General features: G+C 41.8%; 1 protein-coding gene across 1 annotated transcript in view; it reads left to right on the forward strand.

Moving 5' to 3' along the window:
* The window catches only part of OTUD7A (OTU deubiquitinase 7A), a 185,913-nt gene that overhangs the window by 83,683 nt on the left and 78,248 nt on the right, over positions 1 to 23,982 (forward strand). Inside the window, exon 3 of the mRNA XM_007470030.1 lies at positions 8,050 to 8,268. Within this exon, the coding sequence (XP_007470092.1) occupies positions 8,050 to 8,268 (219 nt within the window). The remainder of the gene's footprint in view (positions 1 to 8,049; positions 8,269 to 23,982) is intronic.

Here is a 23,982-nt window from a genome sequence, read left to right on the forward strand (position 1 = left end):
GTAGGGAAATTCTCTCCCCATTCACGGAGGCCCTGGATGCCAGAGCCTCAAGAATACAGAAAATAAGAAGACAGAGTTAATATACATCCCCTGGCCTAAATCATAGATGGGGTTTTTTTTGTTTGCTTGTTTGTTTTGGGTTTTTTTAATTTATTTTTTTAATTGAAGTATAGTTGATTTATAATGTGTTAATTTCTGCTATACAGCAGAGTGATTCAGCTACACATATGTATACATCTTTTTATATTCTTTTCCATTATAGTTCATCACAGGATATTGAACATAGTTCCCTCTGCTACACTAAATCATAGATGTTTGAGTTGACTTTGTCAAGGGTTGGGAAATTCTGTATATTCCCTCACTATTTTTTTTAAAAGCTCTCTGTATTTCTCTGGGGCATAACTTTGAACATGGTAATTCCTGTTTTATTTATTTTATTTATACTTCCAAAAGAAGGATTGCTGCGTTCATGTTTAAAGAATCAGTTTGTGAGTGTGTGTGTGTCTGTGTGTGTGTGATTACATATATGCATTCATGGACTTGGTAGTTGGGAGGAGTTAGAATTAGGAGTGTATGTTTCTTGTTATATGATCTTTAACATAATTCACTTTTAGTTCAAAAAGACTTTTTCCCTTCATGTGAAGTCTTCATGTGAAGACTCCAAATATTTAATATTTGGAACGGCTTAGTAGCATCATATTACACTGTGAGTCACAACGTTTCCAAGGTCCTCATCAATTGGCAATAGGAGCTGATTGATAAGCCAAGAAGGCGTATGGATGACCCCGCCCAGCACATTCCCTCTGTTGGGAGAAGTGTGGGTTCACGTCACCTCAGGTGTTTGAGCAACCCATCGGGTCCCGAAGGATGGGGCAGTTCCTACTTTCCCAGATTCCAGAAGGCAAGAGAGGTGACCTAAGCAAGCCTTGTGAGGGGCAGAGGGGCATGGGGTCTCCTCTGATCCTGCACTGGGGGAACTGGACCAGGCACAGGACAAGCGGCTAGCCCACGTGCTCTGCAGCTCCTCTTCCGCATGGCCTGTTTGGTCTCTGCTCTTTCTTCTCGTCCTTCTTCAAAATACAACATACTTAAACACCTTGAATTCATCTCAGAATGAAATTGAAGGTGAATCAAAACTATCCGTTTGATAGACAGACACTGTCTCTGAGACGTACTGTGCAGAATAAGACCATCATTTTTTGAGATTGCCATGACAACAGAAAATCCAGGAAGAGAAGCATGTAATGGATTAATATTTGTGTCCTGAGAATCTTCGTGGGGGATGTGTTTATCAGAGAAATTTTTTTAACATCTTTATTGGAGTATAATTGCTTTACAATGGTGTGTTAGTTTCTGCTTTATAACAAAGTGAATCAGTTATACATGTACATATGTTCCCATATCTCTTCCCTCTTGCGTCTCCCTCCCTCCCGCCCTCCCTATCCCCCCTCTCTAGGTGGTCCCAAACCACCGAGCTGATCTCCCTGTGCTATGCGGCTGCTTCCCACTAGCTAGCTATTTTACGTTTGGTAGTGTATATATGTCCATGCCACCCTCTCACTTTGTCACAGCTTACCCTTCTCCCTCCCCATATCCTCAAGTCCATTCTCTAGTAGGTCTGTGTCTTTATTCCCATCTTACCCCTAGGTTCTTCATGACCTTTTTTTTTTTCTTAGATTCCATATATATGTGTTAGCATACGGTATTTGTTTTTCTCTTTCTGACTTCCTTCACTCTGTATAACAGACTCAAGGTCCATCCACCTCACTACAAATAACTCAATTTCATTTCTTTTTATGACTGAGTAATATTCCATTCTATATATGTGCCACATCTTCTTTATCCATTCATCTGTCCATGGACACTTAGGTTGCTTCCATGTCCTGGCTATTGTAAATAGAGCTGCAATGAATATTTTGGTACATGACACTTTTTGAATTATGGTTTTCTCAGGGTATATGCCAAGTAGTGAGATTGCTGGGTTGTATGGTAGTTCTATTTGTATTTTTTTAAGGAACCTCCATACTGTTCTCCATAGTGGCTGTATCAATTTACATTCCCACCAGCAGTGCAAGAGTGTTCCCTTTTCTCCACACCCTCTCCAGCATTTATTGTTTCTAGATTTTTTGATGATGGCCATTCTGACTGGTGTGAGATGATACCTCATTGTAGTTTTGATTTGCATTTCTCTAATGATTAATGATGTTGAGCATTCTTTCATGTGTTTGTTGGCAATCTGTATATCTTCTTTGGAGAAATGTCTATTTAGGTCTTCTGCCCATTTTTGGATTGGGTTGTTTATTTTTTTGTTATTGAGCTGCATGAGCTGCCTGTAAATTTTAGAGATTAATCCTTTGTCAGTTGATTCATTTGCAAATATTTTCTCCCATTCTGAGGGCTGTCTTTTGGTCTTGTTTATGGTTTCCTTTGCTGTGCAAAAGCTTTGAAGTTTCATTAGGTCCCATTTGTTTATTTTTGTTTTTATCTCCATTACTCTAGGAGATGGGTCAAGAAGGATCTTGCTGTGATTTATGTCATAGAGTGTTCTGCCTATGTTTTCCTCTAAGAGTTTGATAGTTTCTGGCCTTACATTTAGGTCTTTAATCCATTTTGAGCTTATTTTTGTGTATGGTGTTAGGGAGTGATCTAATCTCATACTTTTACATGTAACTGTCCAGGTTTCCCAGCACCACTTGTTGAAGAGACTGTCTTTTCTCCACTGTATATTCTTGCCTCCTTTGTCAAAGATAAGGTGACCATATGTGCATGGGTTTATCTCTGGGCTTTCTATCCTATTCCATTGATCTATCTTTCTGTTTTTGTGCCAGTACAATAATTTTTTGATTACTGTAGCTTTGTACTATAGTCTGAAGTCAGGCAGCCTGATTCCTCCAGCTCCATTTTTTGTTCTCAAGATTGCTTTGGCTATTCGGGGTCTTTTGTGTTTCCATACAAATTGTGAAATTTTTTGTTCTAGTTCTGTGAAAAATGCCAGTGGTAGTTTGATAGGGATTGCATTGAATCTATAGATTGCTTTGGGAAGTAGAGTCATTTTCACAATGTTGATTCTTCCAATCCAAGAACATGGTATATCTCTCCATCTGTTTGTATCATCTTTAATTTCTTTCATCAGTGTCTTATAATTTTCTGCATACAGGTCTTTTGTCTCCTTAGGTAGGTTTATTCCTAGATATTTTATTCTTTTTGTTGCAATGGTAAATGGGAGTGTTTTCTTGATTTCACTTTCAGATTTTTCATCATTAGTATATAGGAATGCCAGAGATTTCTGTGCATTAATTTTGTATCCTGCTTCTTTACCAAATTCATTGATTAGCTCTAGTAGTTTTCTGGTAGCATCTTTAGGATTCTCTATGTATATCATGTAATCTGCAAACAATGACAGCCTTACTTCTTTTCCGATTTGGATTCCTTTTATTTCTTTTTCTTCTCTGATTGCTGTGGCTAAAACTTCCAAACCTATGTTGAATAAGAGTGGTGAGAGTGGAAAAACTTATCTTGTTCCTGATCTTAGTGGGAATGGTTTCAGTTTTTCACCATTTAGGACAATGTTGGCTGTGGGTTTGTCATATATGTCTTTTATTATGTTGAGGAAAGATCCCTCTATGCCTACTTTCTGGAGGGTTTTTATCATATATGGGTGTTGAATTTTGTTGAAAGCTTTCTCTGCATCTATTGAAATGATCATATGGTTTTTGTCCTTCAGTTTGTTAATATGGTGTATCACATTGATAGATTTGCGTATATTGAAGAATCCTTGCATTCCTGGAATAAACCCCACTTGATCATGGTGTATGATCCTTTATATTGCTTTTGGATTCTGTTTGCTAGTATTTTGTTGAGGATTTTTGCATCTATGTTCATCAGTGATATTGGCCTGTAGTTTGCTTTCTTTGCAAAATCCTTGTCTGGTTTTGGTATCAAGGTGATGGTGGCCTCGTAGAATGAGTTTGGGAGTGTTCCTCCCTCTGCTATATTTTGGAAGAGTTTGAGAAGGATAGGTGTTAGCTCTTCTCTAAATGTTTGATAGAATTCGCCTGTGAAGCCATCTGGTCCTGGGCTTTTGTTTGTTGGAAGATTTTTAATCACAGTTTCAATTTCAGTGCTTGTGATTCGTCTGTTCATATTTTCTATTTCTTCCTGGTTCATTCTCGGCAGGTGGTACATTTCTAAGAAGTTGTCCATTTCTTCCAGGTTGTCCTTTTTATTGGCATATAATTGCTTGTAGTAATCTCTCATGATCCTTTGTATTTCTGCAGTGTCAGTTGTTACTTCTCCTTTGTCATTTCTAGTTGTATTGATTTGAGTCTTCTTCCTTTTTCTCTTGATGAGTCTGGCTAATGGTTTATCAATTTTGTTTTTCTTCTCAAAGAACCAGCTTTTAGTTTTATTGATCTTTGCTATCGTTTCCTTCATTTCTTTTTCATTTATTTCTGATCTGATCTTTATGATTTCTTTCCTTCTGCTAACTTTGGGGGGTTTTTTGTTCTTCTTTCTCTAATTGCTTTAGGTGCAAGGTTAGGTTGTTTATTTGAGATGTTTCCTGTTTCTTAAGGTAGGAGGGTATTGCTATAAACTTCACTCTTAGAACTGCTTTTGCTGCATCCCATAGGTTTTGGGTCATCATGTTTTCATTGTCATTTGTCTCTAGGTATTTTTTGATTTCTTCTTTGAATTCTTCAGTGATCTCTTGGTTATTAAGTAGTGTATTGTTTAGGCTCCATGTGTTTGTATTTTTTACAAATTTTTTCCTCTAATTGATATCTAGTCTCATAGCATTTTGGTCCAAAAAGATACTTGATAATATTTCAATTTTCTTCAATTTACCAAGGCTTGATATTTGACCCAAGATATGATCTATGCTGGAGGATGTTCCATGAGCACTGGAGAAAAATGTGTATTCTATTGTTTTTGGATGGAATGACCTATAAATATCAATTAAGTCCATCTTGTTTAATGTATCATTTAAAGCTTGTGTTTCCTTATTTATTTTCATTTTGGATGATCTGTCCATTGGTGAAAGTGGGGTGTTAAAGTCCCCTACTATGATTGTGTTACTGTCTATTTCCCCTTTTATGGCTGTTAGTATTTGCCTTATGTATTGCGGTGCTCCTGTGCTGGGTGCATAAATATTTACAATTGTTATATCTTCTTCTTGGATCAATCCCTTGATCATTATGTAGTGTCCTTCTTTGTCTCTTCTAATAGTCTTTATTTTAAAGTCTATTTTGTCTGATATGAGAATTGCTACTCCAGCTTTCTTCTGATTTCCATTTGCATGGAATATCTTTTTCCATCCCCTCACTTTCAGTCTGTATGTGTCCCTAGGTCTGAAGTGGGTCTCTTGTAGACAGCATATATATGGGTCTTGTTTTTGTATCCATTCAGCCAGTCTGTGTCTTTTGGTGGGAGCATTTAGTCCATTTACATTTAAGGTAATTATCAATATGTATGTTCCTATTCGCATTTTCTTAATTGTTTTGGGTTTGTTATTGTAGGTCTTTTCCTTCTCTTGTGTTTTTTGCTGAGAGAAGTTCCTTTAGCATTTGTTGTAAAGCTGGTTTGGTGGTGCTGAACTCTCTCAGCTTTTGCTTGTGTGTAAAGCTTTTAATTTCTCCACCAAATCCAAATGAGATCCTTGCTGGGTAGAGTAATCTTTGTTGTAGGTTTTTCTCCTTCATCACTTTAAATATGTCCTGCCACTCCCTTCTGGCTTGCAGAGTCTCTGCTGAAAGATCAGCTGTTAACCTAATGGGATTCCCTTGTGTGTTATTTGTTGTTTCTCCGTTGCTGCTTTTAATATGTTTTCTTTGTATTTAATTTTTGATAGTTTGATTAATATGTGTCTTGGCGTGTTTCCCCTTGGATTTATCCTGTATGGGACTCTCTGCTTCCTGGACTTGATTAACTATTTCCTTTTCCATATTAGGGAACTTTTTCAACTATAATCTCTTCAAATATTTTCTCAGTCCCTTTCTTTTTCTCATCTTCTTCTGGGACCCCTATAATTCAAATGTTGGTGCTTTTAATGTTGTCCCAGAGGTCTCTGAGACTGTCCTCACTTCTTTTCATTATTTTTTCTTTATTCTGCTCTGCAGTAGTTATTTCCACTATTTTATCTTCCAGGTCACTTATCCATTCTTCTGCCTCAGTTATTCTGCTATTGATTCCTTCTAGAGTATATTTAGTTTCATTTACTGTGTTGTTCATCATTGCTTATTTCCTCTTTAGTTCTTCTAGGTCCTTTTTAAATGTTTCTTGCATTTTCCCTATTCTATTTCCAAGATTTTGGATCATCTTTACTACCATTATTCTGAATTCTTTTTCCTATTTCCTCTTCATTTGTTAGGTCTGGTGGGTTTTTATGTTGCTTCTTCGTCTGCTGTGTGTTTTTCTGTCTTTTCATTTTGCTTATCTTACTGTGTTTGGGGTCTCCTGTTCACAGGCTACACGTTCGTAGTTCCCGTTGTTTTTGGTGTTTGTCCTCAGGGGCTAATGTTGGTTCAGTGGGTTGTTTAGGTTTCCTGGTGGAGGGGATTGGTGCCTGTGTTCTGGTGGGTGAGGCTGGATCTTGTCTTTCTGGTGGGCAGGTCCACATCTGGTGCTGTGTTTTTGGGTGTCTGTGGCCTTATTATGATTTTAGACAGCCTTTCTGCTGGATGGGGCTGTGTTCCTGTCTTGCTAGTTGTTTGGCATAGGGTGTCCAGCACTGTAGCTTGCTGGTCGTTGAGTGAAGCTGGGTGTTGGTGTTGAGATGGAGATTTCTGGGAGATTTTCGCTATTTGATATTACGTGGAGCTGGGAGGTCTCTTGTGGACCAGTTTCCTGAAGTTGGCTCTCCTACCTCAGAGGCACAGCACTGACTCCTGGCTGCAGCACCAAGAGCTTTCATTCACACAGCTCAGAATAAAAGGGAGAAAAAGAAGAAAGAAAGAAAGAAAGAAAGAAAGAAAGAAAGAAAGAAAGAAAGAAAGAAAGAAAGAAAGAAAGAAAGAAAGAAAGAAAGAAAGAAAGAAAGGAAGGAAGGAAGGAAGGAAGGAAGGAAGGAAGGAAGAGAGAGAGAAAGAGAGAGAGAGAGAGAGAAAGAAAGAAAGAAAGAAAGAAAGAAACAAGAAAGAAAGAAAGGAGAGAGAGGGAGGGAGGGAGGGAGGGAGGAAGGAAGAAAGAAAGAGGATAAAATAAAATAAAGTAAGATAAAATAAATAAAGTTATTAAAATAAAAAATAGGGCTTCCCTGGTGGTGCAGTGGTTGAGAGTCCGCCTGCTGATGCAGGGGACACGGGTTAGTGCCCCAGTCCGGGAAGATCCCACATGCTGCGGAGCAGCTGGGCCCGTGAGCCATGGCCACTGAGCCTGCGCGTCCGGAGCCTGTGCTCCACAACGGGAGAGGCCACAACAGTGAGAGGCCCGTGTACGGCAAATAATATATTTATATATCTATATATATATAAATGCATAAAAACAAAGGCAGTATCCCATGTAGCATTTCATTCCAGAGGAGGGCAGCTCTGTTCAGCTGAATTCCATGTAATTTAAGACCCAGGAAGCAAGTCTGGTGGTCTTTAATGATGCTGAGTATTTGTGTGGTGGAACTACCCTTGGCCTCCTTCTAAGTGGTTTCATGACTAAGTGTCATGTGCCAGGTTGTGGTGATGTTAGCCCAGCATGAGGGAGGCCTGCAGAGAATACTGGGAGGGTGGCAGGGCTGGTGCGGCGGGTAATGGGTGTATGGGTGTCCATGAGTGTGCCTCTGTGTGTGGTGTGTGTGTGTGTACATATGTATGTGTGCCGCATGAGTGTGTCATGTGTGTTTACATGTGCGTGTCATGCGTGCGTGCACGTGTATGTGTGCACAGGGGTGGGTGTGTCATGTGTATATGGTCACATGTGGGATGTGTGTCATGTGTACATGCACGTGTGTGTGAGCATGTGTGTGCGTGTGTCGTGTGCACACATGTGGGATGTGTGGAGTGCTCATGCAGAGGCCCGCATCTCTCAACGCCCCTCGTCTCCCTCCTCCCACCCCCACAGAGAAGCGGCTCTCGCGCGGGATCTCCCACGCCAGCTCAGCCATCGTGTCCCTGGCGCGGTCCCACGTGGCGAGCGAGTGCAGCAGCGAGCAGTTCCCACTGGAGATGCCCATCTACACGTTCCAGCTGCCAGACCTGAGCGTGTACAGCGAGGACTTCCGGAGCTTCGTGGAGCGAGACTTGATTGAGCAGGCGACCATGGTGGCTCTGGAGCAGGCGGGTAAGTACCCCCCAGGCAGGTCCGCCTGGTCGGGAGGAGGGGCGGGCGCAATCCAGCTCCACACGCTGTCGGGCTCGGGTGCCTGCGGGCCCTGCCCGGCCCTAGCCTGGCGCCGGTGGATGTGGGGCGAGGACCACGTGGTGCCCAGATCTCCTGAGTGTTCCCTTTTGTCGCTAATACAGCCTGGCCAGGTCAGCCCCCCTACAAAGAGAGCCCCAGGCTGCTTTGCCTTACTTCTCTCCTTTCCCATCCAATCCCTGGCCCCCAGTTGGGTGCAGAACAAAAGATAAGAAAGACCCTGTGCTTGGAGAGAAATAAGAGACCCTGTCAATTCCTGTGGACACAGGCAAGTTAGGTGACCTCTTTGAGCCTCAGTGCTCCAGTCTGCAAAGACTTGGAGAAGACGGATGCTGGCCTGGTGAGGCTGAGCTGTTACATGGCACGTGCCCTACCAAGCTGCTTCTCTCCCACCCTCACCGGCACCCCAGCCTCCAGGTTAAGGAAACATAAAACTTGACTTTGGTTTCTTCCCTCTTCTTAACGTTTCTCTGACATCCTGATGAGGATGAGATTCAGGGAGCAAACTAAAACTTGTCTTCTTTGGAGTGCCTAAGGATAAAATAACCGGTTCCAAACAAATTCTGCAACAGATGTTGGTTCTTCCTGAGAAGCGCGGCCCCTTTCTCACTCATAATCATTTGCATTGTAAATCTTTGCACAGTCACACGTTCAGGGGGTTCTCAGACATGCATGTAGAGTATTCTACGCCCTTCCTCTCAGGCCCCTGTGCATCTCCCATGGGGGCACAAAATCCACACAGGTAATGAGGGGACGCTGGTTAGTGGGGCCTTACTTATGCTAGGCAACCTGGCAGTCAGGTCTCAGCGCAGGGCTCGGGGGCCTCACCCGTGGCGTGTTTGCTTTGAGAACAGGATCTGCAATCCTGATAACTGTGTTGGATCTGATGTTGTGACCAGGGAAAAATCATTTTCTCGGCTGCTGCACAGTGGCCAAAAGCAACCCAGAGATCGACACCCACACCTGGCTCTGTCTTACCTCCAGGTCTTTCACTGATCGACAAACATAAAACAGCCTCTCTAGATTACCTGCAATCTTAAAGCCCTCCTTCTGGAGGCTGGTTATTTTAAAGATGACTCTTTGAGAGTAATTCAGATGAGATATTTTAAACCAAAGAGTCACTATTCATAGAGAAGGGAAAATTGGTATAGGTTAAGAAAAAAAATTTCATGAGCTAATTTCTCTTGAAGGATATGGCAGCCGAGCCCTTGACAAAGTTCAGCCCCAAGCGTTGCCAGTAGCACTGGTAATTGCTGCCTCATTTAAGCTGAGTCCTGGGACTTCTGTGGTGGTCCAGTGGTTAAGAATACGCCTTCCAATGAACGGGGCGCGGGTTCCATCCTTGATGGGGGAACTAAGATCCCACATGCCACGGGGCAACTAAGCCCACACACCACAACTACAGAGCCCACACGCTCTGGAGCCCACGCCCCACAGCTAGAGAGAAGCCCAGACGCCACAACAAAAGATCCTGCATGCCTCAACTAAGACCTGATGCAGCCAAATAAATAAATAAATATTTAAAAAATTAAAAATAAAGCTCGAGTCCTGGTAAAGGGCATGGAGTCCACCGTGCCAGCCTTTTCCTCCAGCTTTGTCATGGTCAGCAAGAGCCCTTGCTCCTTTGGAAGGTCTTTTGTGTTTTTTTTTTCCATAAATCACATATTAGTTTTTATCACTTACATTTTACCTTCCAGACCAGCATTTTCAAAGGGTGCTATTTTACCCTAACTATCCAATTTTGTAAAACACCTTTTAAAAACCCAAACTTAAGGAGTTAAGATGCTACATTCACCCACAGTACCTTATTTCTGTCATGTGCCAAGAGGATGGAGAGAAGGGACAGCAGGGTGGCCCACCAGGGGCTGCGGGCAGCACCCCGTCAGTGCCACAGGAGACCTTGGGGAGGCCAGCTGGTGCCCCAGCCTTCAGGAATGTGATCCTGGGCAGGGAGGGTCTGAACGTCAGGGTTCAACGAGGACAGGAAGGTGAGGACTGGGAAATCACAGAGGGCAGAATACACGTTCATTCCTCTCCCCCCGCCACCACCACCGTCCATCAACTTCTCTGAATTTCTCTTTAAGCAGTAGACCCGATCATCCTTCAGGCTCTTTCCGTGCCTGATCCTGGTGGAGATACTGGCTGAGGCCAGCCAGTCCCACTCAGCCCCCTACCTACCCCTGCTGAGTGAGGAGGCCAGGCGCTGGGAGGTGGCCCAGGCTGTGCCCCTTGGGCCCTGCTGTCACTCTCCGTGGGGCAGACAGAACTCCACCAAGGAACAGTAGGGAAAAAGCTGTTCGCTGTGGCCAGGTGTAGCGTGTCCATTCCTCCATCCAGTAATTAGGGCTCAGATCGCTGTGAACCAACCATTGATAATCAGTATTATTTACTGTGTTCATGGGAGATGGAAATACGGATGTCAAAAATTTTTTAGAAAGATATCTACTTGTTCAAGACATAATTCAAGTTGTGTTTGGAAGGAAATGTAAACTCTGTCCTAGGGCCTCAGGGTGGGGGACGTCCCCCTCCCCGGGGGCTGGACGGGAACCCAGGGCTCATGTGGTCCAGAAAATGGGCCAAGGACTTCCGTGGTGGTGCAGTGGTTAAGAATCCGCCTGCCAGTGCAGGGGACGCAGGTTCGAGCCCTGGTTCGGGAAGATCCCACATGTTGCGGAGCAACTAAGCCCATGCGCCACAACTACTGAGCCTGCACTCTAGAGCCCGCATGCCACAGCTACTGAGCCCACATGCTGCAACTACTGAAGCCCAGGCGCCTAGAGCCTGTGCTCCTCAACAAGAGAAGCCACCACAATGAGAAGCCCGTGCGCAGCAACGGAGAGTAGCCCCCGCTCACCGCAACCAGAGAAAGTACGCATGCAGCAACAAAGACCCAACACAGCCAAAAACAAAATAAAATAAACAAATTTTTTAAAAAGAAAGAAAATGGGCCAAGAAGATGGCCTGTGTTGCCTATGGTCCAGCTGTCCCTCCCGGGGACCCAGCTCCACTCCCTCAGAGCCCGGCATAGGGCGGGTATCCAGAATGGTCCCCCAGCTCCCCAAGGCACGTGGGCAGCCCCACCTGTTTGAGGAGTCCGTGTGTCGAGTAGTGAAGCCTCACCTCCCACAGAACCCAGAGGAGAAGGAGTGCCATTCTCCTCGGGCCTTAAAACCCCGGAGGGCATGACGTACTCCCACCCCATGACAGTCGGGGACAACAGAAGGGCCACATTTTCAGGACATAAAACCGCTGACCTCCTGAGAGAGGAAGGAAGATGAGAATGCAAGAAAGCATTTGTTTCTCAACCGGGTTATCCTGCTGCATTCACACTTAAGAAGACGGAGAGATCATGGGTCTCTCAGTTTGGAAAGTAACATCTGGCACCCCTCTGGGACACCCCCACAGTGTGGATGAGATGGTGTGATGCTCCAGCGAGTTCGTGGATCCAAAGGCAGAGGCATGTCTGCATACAGCAGTTACTGCACACACGGGACACTGAGGTCTAGACGTCAGAAAGTGCGGGGACACCTCTGAGTTGTGGTGTTGAGTCTGTCTCCATGGGAGGAGCGTTGGATTGGAGCAAATCTGGCAGAGAAGCCCTAAGATGTGCAGGTTTTCATGTGAGTCAGCCCAGCCCCGCCTTATCCCAAATCAGCTGAGAGGCCCCCTGGAGCCTCACTTCCTTCCATCTTAAAGTCGTAGGCAGGACAGCTGCCAAGACAGATTCAGCCAAGGCAAGCTTGACCTGCACTCCCACAGACACCCCATCCAGGTGCTGGGTGTCCCATCGCTGCAAACAACGCAGGTGAAATTGCTGCCCTCATGGAGATGATGTTCTAGTGGGGAGGAAAGGTGATAAGGTAGGCCATCAATATGGCGTGAGGCCACGAGGTAGGGGCTCTGAAGTGGAGGGAGGGAGCACAAGGCAGGGCTCTTGAGGGCAGGGAGGAATGAGCCATGGACACCACCAAAGCCTTGGCACATTTAAGTAAGACGGGACACGGGAGCAGATGGAGTGAGGGCTGGAGGGGTTGGAAAGGAAGGTGAGAGAATGGTAGCAGGGGCCAGGGAACACTCCTGAGCCTTGGGGTTCACAGTAGGGAGGCTGTGCAGCCCCGGGAGGGCTTTGAGACGGGGTGGTGACATGTTTGGATTCACACTGACACATCCTGGCTGCCGTGTTGAGTGTGGACTCTGCAGAGGAAAAAGGAGCAGGAACAGCGAGGCGGGCAGCTGCTGCGTTAGCCCAGCGCCATGGGCGCAGCAGTGGAGGTGATAAGAAGCAGCTAGATATGAAGGCAGGATCTGTTTTGAGGAAAGACCTGCAGGTCTCGCTGATGGATTGGTTGGGGCAATGGCAGAGAGGAGTCGAGCGTGACCCTGAAAATGTTGCCTTTAGCACCTGGGTAGATGGTGGTGCTGTGCAGAGATGCAGACCCTTGGAGGAGGGGTTGGGGGGATGGAGAAGCAAAGTCTGAGATCCTGGTGAGACTTGGAAAATTGCTGTCCAGTTGAAAATGTGGGTGTGGAGTGCAGGAACAGTCTGGGCTAAGGATGCAAATATGGGAGTTAGTGTGGGATGAAATCTCCAGGAGGGATGTGCCCATCGTAGGGGCCTCCCACAGCACCCCTGACACAGCCCTGTGCACTGTTGGGTACCAGGTAGATGAGGGAGTCTGGAGCATGGGTAGAAACATAAGGGAGACAGACCAGGAGCAAATCATCACAGTCCCATTGGAGGAAATCTCAGAAGCACGTGCACAGTACAGGGAGGCCCAGAGAAGTGAGGTCAGTGGCCCTGGGTGTGTGGGGTGGCTGCAGAAGGGCAGGGATATTAAAGGGAATCACAGGGTCATATTTAGGGCAAAAATGTGCTCGTCTTTCTGCTAGAGAATTGTCCCATTGTTTTCTTTCATCTAAGTGTCTTCATGGGTGACAAGCAAAATGACATCTTTTCTTTTTTAGCATCTTCATTAGAGTATAATTGCTTTACAGTGGTGCATTAGTTTCTGCTGTACAACAAAGTGAATCAGCTATACGTTTACATATATCCCCCTATCCCCTCCCTCTTGTGTCTCCCTCCCACCCTCCTTATCCCACCCCTCTAGGTGGTCACAAAGCACCGAGCTGATCTCCCTGTGCTATGTGGCTGCTTCCCACTAGCTATCTATTTTACATTTGGGAGTGTTTATAAGTCCATGCCACTCTCTCACTTTGTCCCAGCTTACCCTTCCCCCTCCCCGTGTCCTCAAGTCCATTCTCTATGTCTGTGTCTTTATTCCTGTCCTGCCCCTAGGTTCTTCAGAACCTTTTTCTTTCTTTTTTTAGATTCCATATATATGTGTTAGCATACGGTATTTGTTTTACTCTTTCTGACTTCCTTCACTCTGTATGACAGACTCTAGGTCCATCCACCTTACTACAAATAACTCAATTTCGTTTCTTTTTATGGCTGAGTAATATTCCATTGTATATATGTGCCACATCTTCTTTATCCATTCCTCTGTCGATGGACACTTAGGTTGCTTCCATGTCCTGGCTATTGTAAATAGAGCTGCAGTGAACATTGTGGTACATATGACATCTTATTTTAAACTATGCAGTAACCACCCAAATTAAGTGGTCCTGTTATCATGTTACTTGGAAAAGGCAGAATAAGTGATTAATGGCCCCTCACCACTACATAAATACCACAGCCTTCCCTTAGTGATGTTCATCTGATTTTCATCTCTGCAGGAGCTCAAGGTTTCTTTTTTGTTTTTTAACATTCATAGTATTCATTCCCATGGTTTTTTTTTTCTGTTCTTAAATGAAGTCATTGTGTGGGGAGATGTGAACTACCACCCTGTCCAAGCTTGGAATAGGAATTTGAACCATATTCTCAATCCCACTGCTTCTGCAAAAAATCCTTTATCTTGGGCATCCCATTCTGGATCCAGCTGGAGATGTTAGAATAGCACTGGGCCATTTTTGTTTCTCCAGAGGCTGGAAGGTGCTGGCATTTACCATAGCTGGGTGATCTTCCATAGTAGCCACAGCTGACTAACAGCCCCAGGAATGCTCTCAACTGGGTAAGAGTCTTAACTTCCAGGACCAAACTTAAATCAAACCACTAAAATCTTGCCTTCCATCCCCTAGCCACATAACTAAGTCTTGTTGTGATTCAATTATGTGAAAAGTGTGACTGAATATGTGGGCTGAATTGATATTTAGAAAATGATAAATTTCCCATAAGAAATGTGAATGAAAGGTAGAATGTCTAGGGAAGATGCCTTGTTGAAGATGGCATTAATTCTCAGATCACAAAAGGTTAATTCTAGGTGTAGGAGATTCCTTCTAGATGAAGGATAACTTCTAATGTGCAAGATTACTTCGAGATGAAACATGCAGTGCTGGTGAATTCACACCACCATGCTTCCCCTCCTGTGTCCAGAGTCCTGGGCAAGGTGGGGAAACAGCCCCCCTGGAGGAGGGAGCTTAGCGTCTGATGGGAGCAGATTCTGTCTGGTTAAGCCTGGCTTCATGGGGTGCCCTATTTGACATATATGAGCAGTTAATTAGTGCTTAAGTTTTTGAAGATAATGAAGTGTCATCTGACACACATGCTGATTTCCAAGGCATCCTCTCCCTGACCTGGGAACACATTGGTGACCAACCCTGGGACATATTTTCTAGAAGGTGAGCATGGTGGTGAAGAGGAGGGGGCTTAGAAGGAGAATTTGGGCAAGAACACTGTCTGAATTGTATCAAAGGGGCACCTTTTCAGGTGGCATTCCCACTCCGAAATGTACGTGCTTTCCCTGATTTCTGAGAAGCCCCAGGGAGAGCCTTGAATCATTGCGGGGAGACAGCGCTAGTTACGTTAGGATCTCAGGTCGTGAGGTGAATGGGAAAGAAAAGAAGAAATCTGTGGTCTAGAGGATGAGTGGGATCAGATGAAGTGGCTTCTGTAAGTTACGGGAGTGCGTTCCCTTCCCTCTGGGCAGGACAGCCCCACGCCTGGCCTCGTGTAATGGCTCTGTCTCCCTCAAGCTCAGGTCACACTTTCTCTCCATCCTCCCATCAGCACACGGGAGGCCTGGGGGCCCCAGACCCCATCTCCCAGTGTGTATCAGCCACCCTGAGCCCAGGCCTGGCACAGAGATGCAGTTCTGCCTGAGGTAGACACACCTGCAGAGAGCCCGTGGAGTACACGATGCAGTACAGACATACAGCAACCTGGGGGCAAGAATTAAGCGTGCTTGGGGACACCACTGAAAAGAGGTACTCGTTCAAATCCCTGGAAGTGACTGGGGATGAGGTGGCCGGCAGTCCCTGCACCAAGGTCCCACATCTCCAGGACCGAAGGGCAGTGACAGAAAGTTGATGCTGCTAAGTATGCCCGGCATGTCGCTGGTGTGGGTCCCTAGAAGGAGGGTGCAAGTCTGGAGGGAGGAGAGATGGCTTAGAAGTGACAGGGGGAGCAGGGGCGCTCCTGGTCCCTGAGGGGTATGAGAGGTGCATCCATGTTGTTAAGTGTAATTATAGTTTATTTTTTCTCATAATTAGTGTTGCAATGTACAGGCAGACCTCTGATTTTTTGGGTCTGGTTCCAGACCACCACAGTAAAGCAAATAATGCAACAAAGAAAGTCTCACGAATTTTTTGGTTTTCCAGTGCATATAACAGTTATGTTTATACTATATCGTGCAACAGCACATTTAATAAACCAATGTACATACCTTAATTAAAAAATACTTTATTGCTAAAGAAATGCTAACCATCATTTGAGTCTTCGTGAGTCGTAGTAACATCAAAGATCACTGATCACTGTAATAATATAATAATAATGAAAAAGTTTAATGTATTGTGAGAATTACTAAAATGTGACCCAGAGACACAGTTAGACAAAATGCTGCTGGAAAATGATGCTGACAGACTTGCTTGATGCAGGGTTGCCACAAACCTTCAGTTTGTAAAAAGCTCACTAAAGCCAAGTACAATAGAACAAAATGTGCCTATGTGCACATACTACAAATTACTTATCCATCATATTATGATGGACATTTGGTGTCATGGTCAGTCTGGGCTGCCATAATAAAACACCACAGACTGGGTGGCTTAAACAACAGAAATATATTTTCTATCAGTCCTGGAGGCTGAAAGTCCCAGATCAAGGTGCCAACTGATCCTGTTTCTGGTGAGGGCTTTCCTCCCGGCTTGTATACAAGCACCTTCTTGTCTTCATGTGGTCTTTCCTGTGAAAGACCCTCGAGAGAGAAAGGGAGGCAGAATGAGCTCTCTGGTGTCTCTTACAAGGACATTGATCTTGTTCAGATCAGGGCCCCACCCTTCTGACCTCATTTAACGTTAATTACTCCCTTAGAGGCCCCATCTCCAAATATAGCCACACCAGGATTAGGGCTTCAACATACGTAACAGTTGGGTTGTTTCCAATTTTTGATTATTGTAAAGAGTGTCATTATGGAATTCTTGTACATGTTTTCAATGAACACATGAATATGTTTCTGAAGATACATACCTAGGAGTGGTATTGTTACGGAGTCCAAGCTCGTACTGCTCTCAGCACAATAGGCCAGTAAATCGAAAGATGAATTGTTGGGGCAAGGGATAACAACTTTATTTGGAAAGCCAGCTAACCAAGAAGATGGTGGACTTGCATCCCAAAAATCATCTTGCCTGAGTTAGAATTCAGGCTTCTTTTATACTAAAAGGGGAGGGAGTAAAGTCAAACACTTCCTGGTTCCCATCAGCCTCCAGAGGGAAGGTGTTAATTTCTTCCTCCAGCAGTTATTCACAGGTGGGCCTGGTCAGGATGTTTCCTGTGAGCTAAACAGAGGTATTCTAGCTTAATGCTCATTACCTGGGAGGCAGGGTTCGCAGAGATGGGCCATTATGTATAATTAAAGCTTAGAGGAAACATCCCTTTAGTGATTAATTTGTAATAGAATACAAAGTTCCTTCCCTATTACAGTATTGCTGGATTATAGGATTTACATATATTCAGCTTTATAACAGTTTTTCAAATAGTTTTCTGAAGTGTGGATGTACCAATTCGCTCTTCCACTGTTGAGGGTTCTGGATAGTCTGCATTTTTTGTCTTTCCATTTTAGTCACTGTGTTGGAAGTGTGGTAGTCCCATAGTGGCTTTAATTTTTACTTTCTGATGGCTGGTAAAGTTGAGTACCTTTTCATGTTATTGGCCATTTGGATATCCTCTTTTGTTGGGTGCCTTTTCAGGATTTTGCCCATTTTTACCTTTGTCTTTTTGATTGATTTGTGGGAATTCCTTATACATTCTGAATATGAGTCCTTTATCAGATGTGTATCACAAATACCTCCACCCACTCTATGGGCTGCCCTTTTACTCTCTGACTGACACACTTTAATGAACAGATGATCCTAATGCTAAAGTAGTTAAATTTACCTTTTTTTTCTTTACTTTGAGAACTTCTATTTTGGTTTAAAAAATCTTTGCCTACCCCAGGTTTCTGAAGATTAAAAACTCCTGCCCTTCACATTTAAATCTACAACCCACCTAAAAATAACTTTTATATATGGTGTGACATGTGGTGAAAGTCCGTTTTCCCATATGTTTACACACCTGCCCTGGTACCATTGTTGAAACCATTCTTTCTCTATTATGCTGCAAGGTAAACTTTGACATAAAGCAGGTGATTGTATATGTGTGGTCTGACTCAGACTTTATTTTGTTCCATTGGTGTTTCTGTCCTTGGAACAAAATGACCACAGTTTAAGTCTTACCATGCAGTGTAAGTCCTCCAGCTTTGTTTTTCTTCTTATGATTTGTCTTTGCTATTCACAGCCTTTGCATTTCTATATAAATTAATGTATATGAACTCTATATAGAATAATTATATATTTAATATGGAACCTATGTAAGTTAATTACATATAAATTAATCAATAGATCAATTGAGAGAAAATTGATATCTCTGCAATATTAAATCTCCTAGTCATAGTCATGGTATGTTCCTTAATTCTCTCACAAATATTTTTTAGTTTTCAAAGTAAAGGACTTGAATGTTATTCATTAGATTATCTCTATGCATTTTATGTATTTTTTTATTGTAAAAAACATCTTTCAAATGCCAGCAACAGCTGAGATATAGAAATACAATTTCTTCTTATTGATATTCTGGAAGCTTTCTAAATTTACTTATAAATTCTAGTAATTTGTAGAATCTTTTGGACTTTCTAGGTTCATGACCTATAAACCGCAAAGAATGATAGTTTTATTTTTTCCTTTCCAGTTGGTGGGGGCTGGTTCCTTTTGTTGTTGCATTGGATAGACCCTCCAGGAAATTTTTGAATTGAATAGCAGATATCCTTGGCTAGTTTCCAGTCTCAGAGTGAAATTTGTGCTATTTCACCATTAAATATGATGTTAGCTGTAGCATTTTTGTAGATACTACATATCAGATTAAGGCAGTTACCTTCCATTCCTAGTTTGCTATGTTTTTATCATTTATAAATGATGTTGAAAGTTATCAAATGCTTTTTCTTCGTCTGTTGAAGTGATCATATGATTTTCCTCCTTTTTTTCAGTACACTAGTGGATTATATTGTTGATTTTCAAATGTTTACCCACTCGTACATTCCTGGAGTAAACCTCATTTAGTTATGATATCATGCCTTTTGTATATTGTTAAATTGGATTTGCTAGTGTTTTGATTAGGATTTTGACATCGATGTTCATGAGAAATATTGATCTTTCATCTCCTGTAATGTTCCCATTAGGTTTTTTTTTTTTTTTGCATTTCAGATAAACAACTAATACTTTATTCTAAGTATTCCTCTTTTTTAACATCTTTATTAGAGTATAATTGCTTTACAATGGTGTGTTAGTTTCTGCTTTATAACAAAGTGAATCAGTTATACATATACGTATGTCCCCATATCTCTTTCCTCTTGCATCTCCCTCCCTCTAGGTGGTCACAAAGCACCGAGCTGATCTCCCTCTGCTATGTGGCTGTTTCCCACTAGCTATCTGTTTTACATTTGGTAGTGTATATATGTCCATGCCACTCTCTCACTTTGTCCCAGCTTACCCTTCCCCCTCCCTGTATCCTCAAGTCCATTCTCTAGTAGGTCTGCATCTTTATTCCCGTCTTGCCCTTAGGTTCTTCTGACCATTATTTTTAGATTCCATATATATGTGTTAGCATAGGGTATTTGTTTTTCTCTTTCTCACCTACTTCACTCTGCATGACAGATTCCAGGTCCATCCACCTCACTACAAATAACTCAATTTCATTTCTTTTTATGACTGAGTAATATTCCATTCTATATATGTGCCACAACTTCTTTATCCATTCATCTGTCGATAGACACTTAGGTTGCTTCCATGTCTTGGCTATTGTAAATAGTGCTACAGTGAACATTTTGGTACATGACTCCTTTTGAATTATGGTTTTCTCAGGATATATGCCCAGTATTGGGATTGCTGGGTCATATGGTAGTTCTATTTTTAGTTTTTTCAGGAACCTCCATACTGTTCTCCATAGTGGCTGTATCAATTTACATTCCCACTAATAGTGCAAGAGGGTTCCCTTTTCTCCACACCCATTCCAGCGTTTATTGTTTGTAGATTTTTTGATGATGGCCATTCTGACTGGTGTGAGGTGATAACTCATTGCAGGTTTGATTTGCATTTCTCTAATGATTAGTAATGTTGAGTATCCTTTCATGTATTTCTTGACAATCTGTATATCTTCTTTGAAGGAATGTCTATTTAGGTCTTCTGCCCAGTTTTGGACTGGGTTGTTTGTTTTTTTGATATTGAGCTGCATGAGCTGCTTGTAAATTTTGGAGATTAATCCTTTGTCAGTTGCTTCATTTGCAAATATTTTCTCCCATTTGGAGAGTTCTCTTTTCGTCTTGTTTATAGGTTCCTTTGCTGTGCAAAAACTTTTAAGTTTCATTAGATCCCATTTGTTTATTTTTCTTTGCATTTATATTTCTCAAGGATGTGGGTCAAAAAAGATTTTGCTGTGATTTATGTCATAGAGTGTTCTATCTGTACTTTCCTCTAAAAGTTTTATAGTGTCTGGCCTTACATTTAGGTCTTTAATCCATTTTGAGTTTATTTTTGTGTATGGTGTTAAGGAGTGTTCTAATTTCATTCTTTTCCTTGTAGCTGTCCAGTTTTCCCAGCACCACCTATTGAAGAGGCTGTCTTTTCTCCATTGTATATTCTTGCCTCCTTTATCAAAAATAAGGTGACTATATGTGCGTAGATTTATCTCTGGGTTTTCTATCCTGTTTCATTGATCTATATTTCTGTTTTTGTGCCAGTACCAAACTGTCTTGATTACAGTAGCTTTGTAGTATAGTCTGAAGTCAGGGAGCCTGATTCCTCCAGCTCCATTTCTCTTTCTCAATATTGCTTTGGCTATTTGGTGTCTTTTATGGTTCCATACAAATTGTGAAATTTTTTGTTCTAGTTCTGTGAAAAATGCCATTGGTAGTTCAATAGGGATTGCATTGAATCTGTAGATTGCTTTGGATAGTATAGTCATTTTCACAATGTTGATTCTTCCAATCCAAAAACATGGTATATCTCTCTATCTGTTTGTATCACCTTTAACTTCTTTCATAAGTGTCTTATAGTTTCTGCCTGTGGCTAAAACTTCCAAAACTTTGTTGAATAATACTTTTGAGAGTGGACAACCTTGTCTTGTTCCTGATCTTAGAGGAAATGTTTTCTGTTTTTCACCATTGAGAACGATGTTAGCTGTGGGTTTGTCATATATGGCCTTTATTATGTTGAGGTAAGTTCTCTCTATGCCTACTTTCTGGAGGGTTTTTATCATAAATGGGTGTTGAATTTTGTCAAAAGTTTTTTCTGCATCTGTTGAGATGATCATACGGGTTTTATCCTTCAATTTGTTAATATGGTGTATCACATTGACTGATTTGTGTATATTGAAGAATCCTTGCATTCCTGGAATAAACCCCACTTGATCATGGTGTATGATCCTTTTAATGTGCTGTTGGATTCTGTTTGCTAGTATTTTGTTGATGATTTTTGCATCTATGTTCATCAGTGATATTGGCCTGTAGTTTTATTTCTTTGTGACATCTTTGTCTGGTTTTGGTATCAGGGTGATGGTGGCCTGTAGAATGAGTTAGGGAGTGTTCCTCCCTCTGCTATATTTTGGAAGAGTTTGAGAAGGTTTGGTCTTAGCTCTTCTCTAAATGTTTGATAGAATTTGCCTGTGAAGGCATCTGGACCTGGGCTTTTGTTTGTTGGAAGATTTTTCATCACAGTTTCAATTTCATTACTTGTGATTGGTCTGTTTATATTTTCTATTTCTTCCTGGTTCTGTCTCAGAAGGTTGTGCTTTCCTAAAAATTTGTCCATTTCTTGCAGGTTGTCCATTTTATTGGCATATAGTTGCTTGTAGTAATCTCTCATGTTCCTTTGTATTTCTGCAGTGTCAGTTGCAACTTCTCCTTTTTCATTTCTAGATGTATTGATTTGAGTCTTCTTCCTTTTTCTCTTGATGAGTCTGGCTAATGGTTTATCAATTTTGTTTATCTTCTCAAAGAACCAGCTTTTAGTTTTATTGATCTTTGCTATTGTTTCCTTCATTTCTTTTTCATTTATTTCTGATCTGATCTTTATGATTTCTTTCCTTTTGCTACCTTTAGGGGATTTTTTGTTCTTCTTTCTCTAATAGCTTTAGGTGTAAGGTTAAGTTGTTTATTTGAGATGTTTCTTGTTTCTTGAGGTATAATTTGTATTGCTATAAACTTCACTCTTAGAACTGCTTTTGCTGCATCCCATAGGTTTTGGGTCATCATGTTTTCATTGTCATTTGTTTCTAGGTATTTTTTGATTTCCTCTTTGATATCTTCAATGATCTCTTGGTTATTTAGTAGTGTATTGTTTAGCCTCCATGTGGTTGTACTTTTACAGATTTTTTCCTGTAGTTGATATCTAGTCTCATAGCATTGTGGTCGGAAAAGATACTTGATATGATTTCAATTTTCTTTAATTTATTGAGGCTTGGTTTGTGACCCAAGATATGATCTATCCTGGAGAATGTTCCATGAGCAGTTGAGAAGAAAGTGTATTCTGTTGTTTTTGTGTGGAATGTCCTATAAATATCAATTAAATCCATCTTGTTTAATGTATCATTGAAAGCTTGTGTTTCCTTATTTATTTTCATTTTGGATGATCTGTCCATTTGTGAAAATGGGGTGTTAAAGTCCCCTACTATGATTGTGTTATTGTCAATTTCCCCTTTTATTGCTGTTAGCATTTGCCTTATGTATTGAGGTGCTCCTGTGCTGGGTGCATAAATATTTACAATTGTTACGTCTTTTTTTGGATTGATCCCTTGATCATTATGTAGTGTCGTTCTTTGTCTCTTGTAATAGTCTTTATTTTAAAGTCCATTTTGTATGATAGGAGAATTGCTACTCCAGCTTTCTTTTGATTTCCATTTGCATGGAATATCTTTTTCCATCCCCTCACTTTCTGTCTGTGTATGTCCGTAGGTCTGAAATGGGTCTCTTGTAGACAGCATATATATGGGTCTTGTTTTTGTATCCATTCAGCCACTCTATGACTTTTGGTTGGAGAATTTAATCCATTTACATTTAAGGTAGTTATCGATATGTATGTTCCTATTACCATTTTCTTAATTGTTTTGGGTTTGTTATTGTAAGTCTTTTCCTTCTCTTGTATTTCCTGCCTAGAGAAGTTCCTTTAGCATTTGTTGTAAAGTTGGTTTGGTGATGCTGAATTCTCTTAGCTTTTGCTTGTCTTTAAAGCTTTTAATTTCTCCATCAAATCTGAATGAGATCCTTCCTCGGTAGAGTAATCTTGGTTGTAGGTTTTTCCCTTTCATCACTTTAAATATGTCCTGCCACTCCCTGCTGACTTGTGGAGTTTCTGCTGAAAGATCAGCTGTTAACCTTATGGGGATTCCATTGTGTGTTATTTGTTGTTTTTCCCTTGCTGCTTTTAATATGTTTTCTTTGTATTTAATTTTTGATAATTTGATTAATATGTGTCTTGGCATGTTTCTCCTTGGATTTATCCTGTATGGGACTCTCTGCGCTTCCTGGACTTGACTGACTATTTCCTTTCCCACATTAAGGAAGTTTTAAACTGTAATCGCTTCAAATATTTTCTCAGTCCCTTTCTTTTCCTGTTCATCTTCTGGGACCCCTATAATTCGAATGTTGTTGTGTTTAATGTTGTCCCAGAGGTCTCTCAGACTGTCTTCAGTTCTTTTCATTCTTTTTTCTTTCTTCTGCTCTGTGGTAGTTATTTCCACTATCTTATCTTCCAGGTCACTTATCTGTTCTTCTGCCTCAGTTATTCTGCTATTGATTCCTTCTAGAGTATTTTTAATTTCATTTATTGTGTTCTTCATCATTGTATGTTTTCTCTTTAGTTCTTCTAGGTCCTCGTTAAATGTTTCTTGTATTTTCTCCATTCTATTTCCAAGATTTTGGGTCATCTTTACTATCATTACTCTGAATTCTTTTTCAGGTAGACTGCCTATTTCCTCTTCATTTGTTTGGTCTGGTAGGTTTTTGCCTTTCTCCTTCATCTTCTGTGTGTTTCTCTGTCTTCTCATTTTGCTTAACTTACTTT

Source organism: Lipotes vexillifer, unplaced genomic scaffold (genome assembly GCF_000442215.2).
Source record: "Lipotes vexillifer unplaced genomic scaffold, Lipotes_vexillifer_v1.1 scaffold1484, whole genome shotgun sequence".
Classification (NCBI taxonomy): Eukaryota; Metazoa; Chordata; class Mammalia; order Artiodactyla; family Lipotidae; genus Lipotes; species Lipotes vexillifer.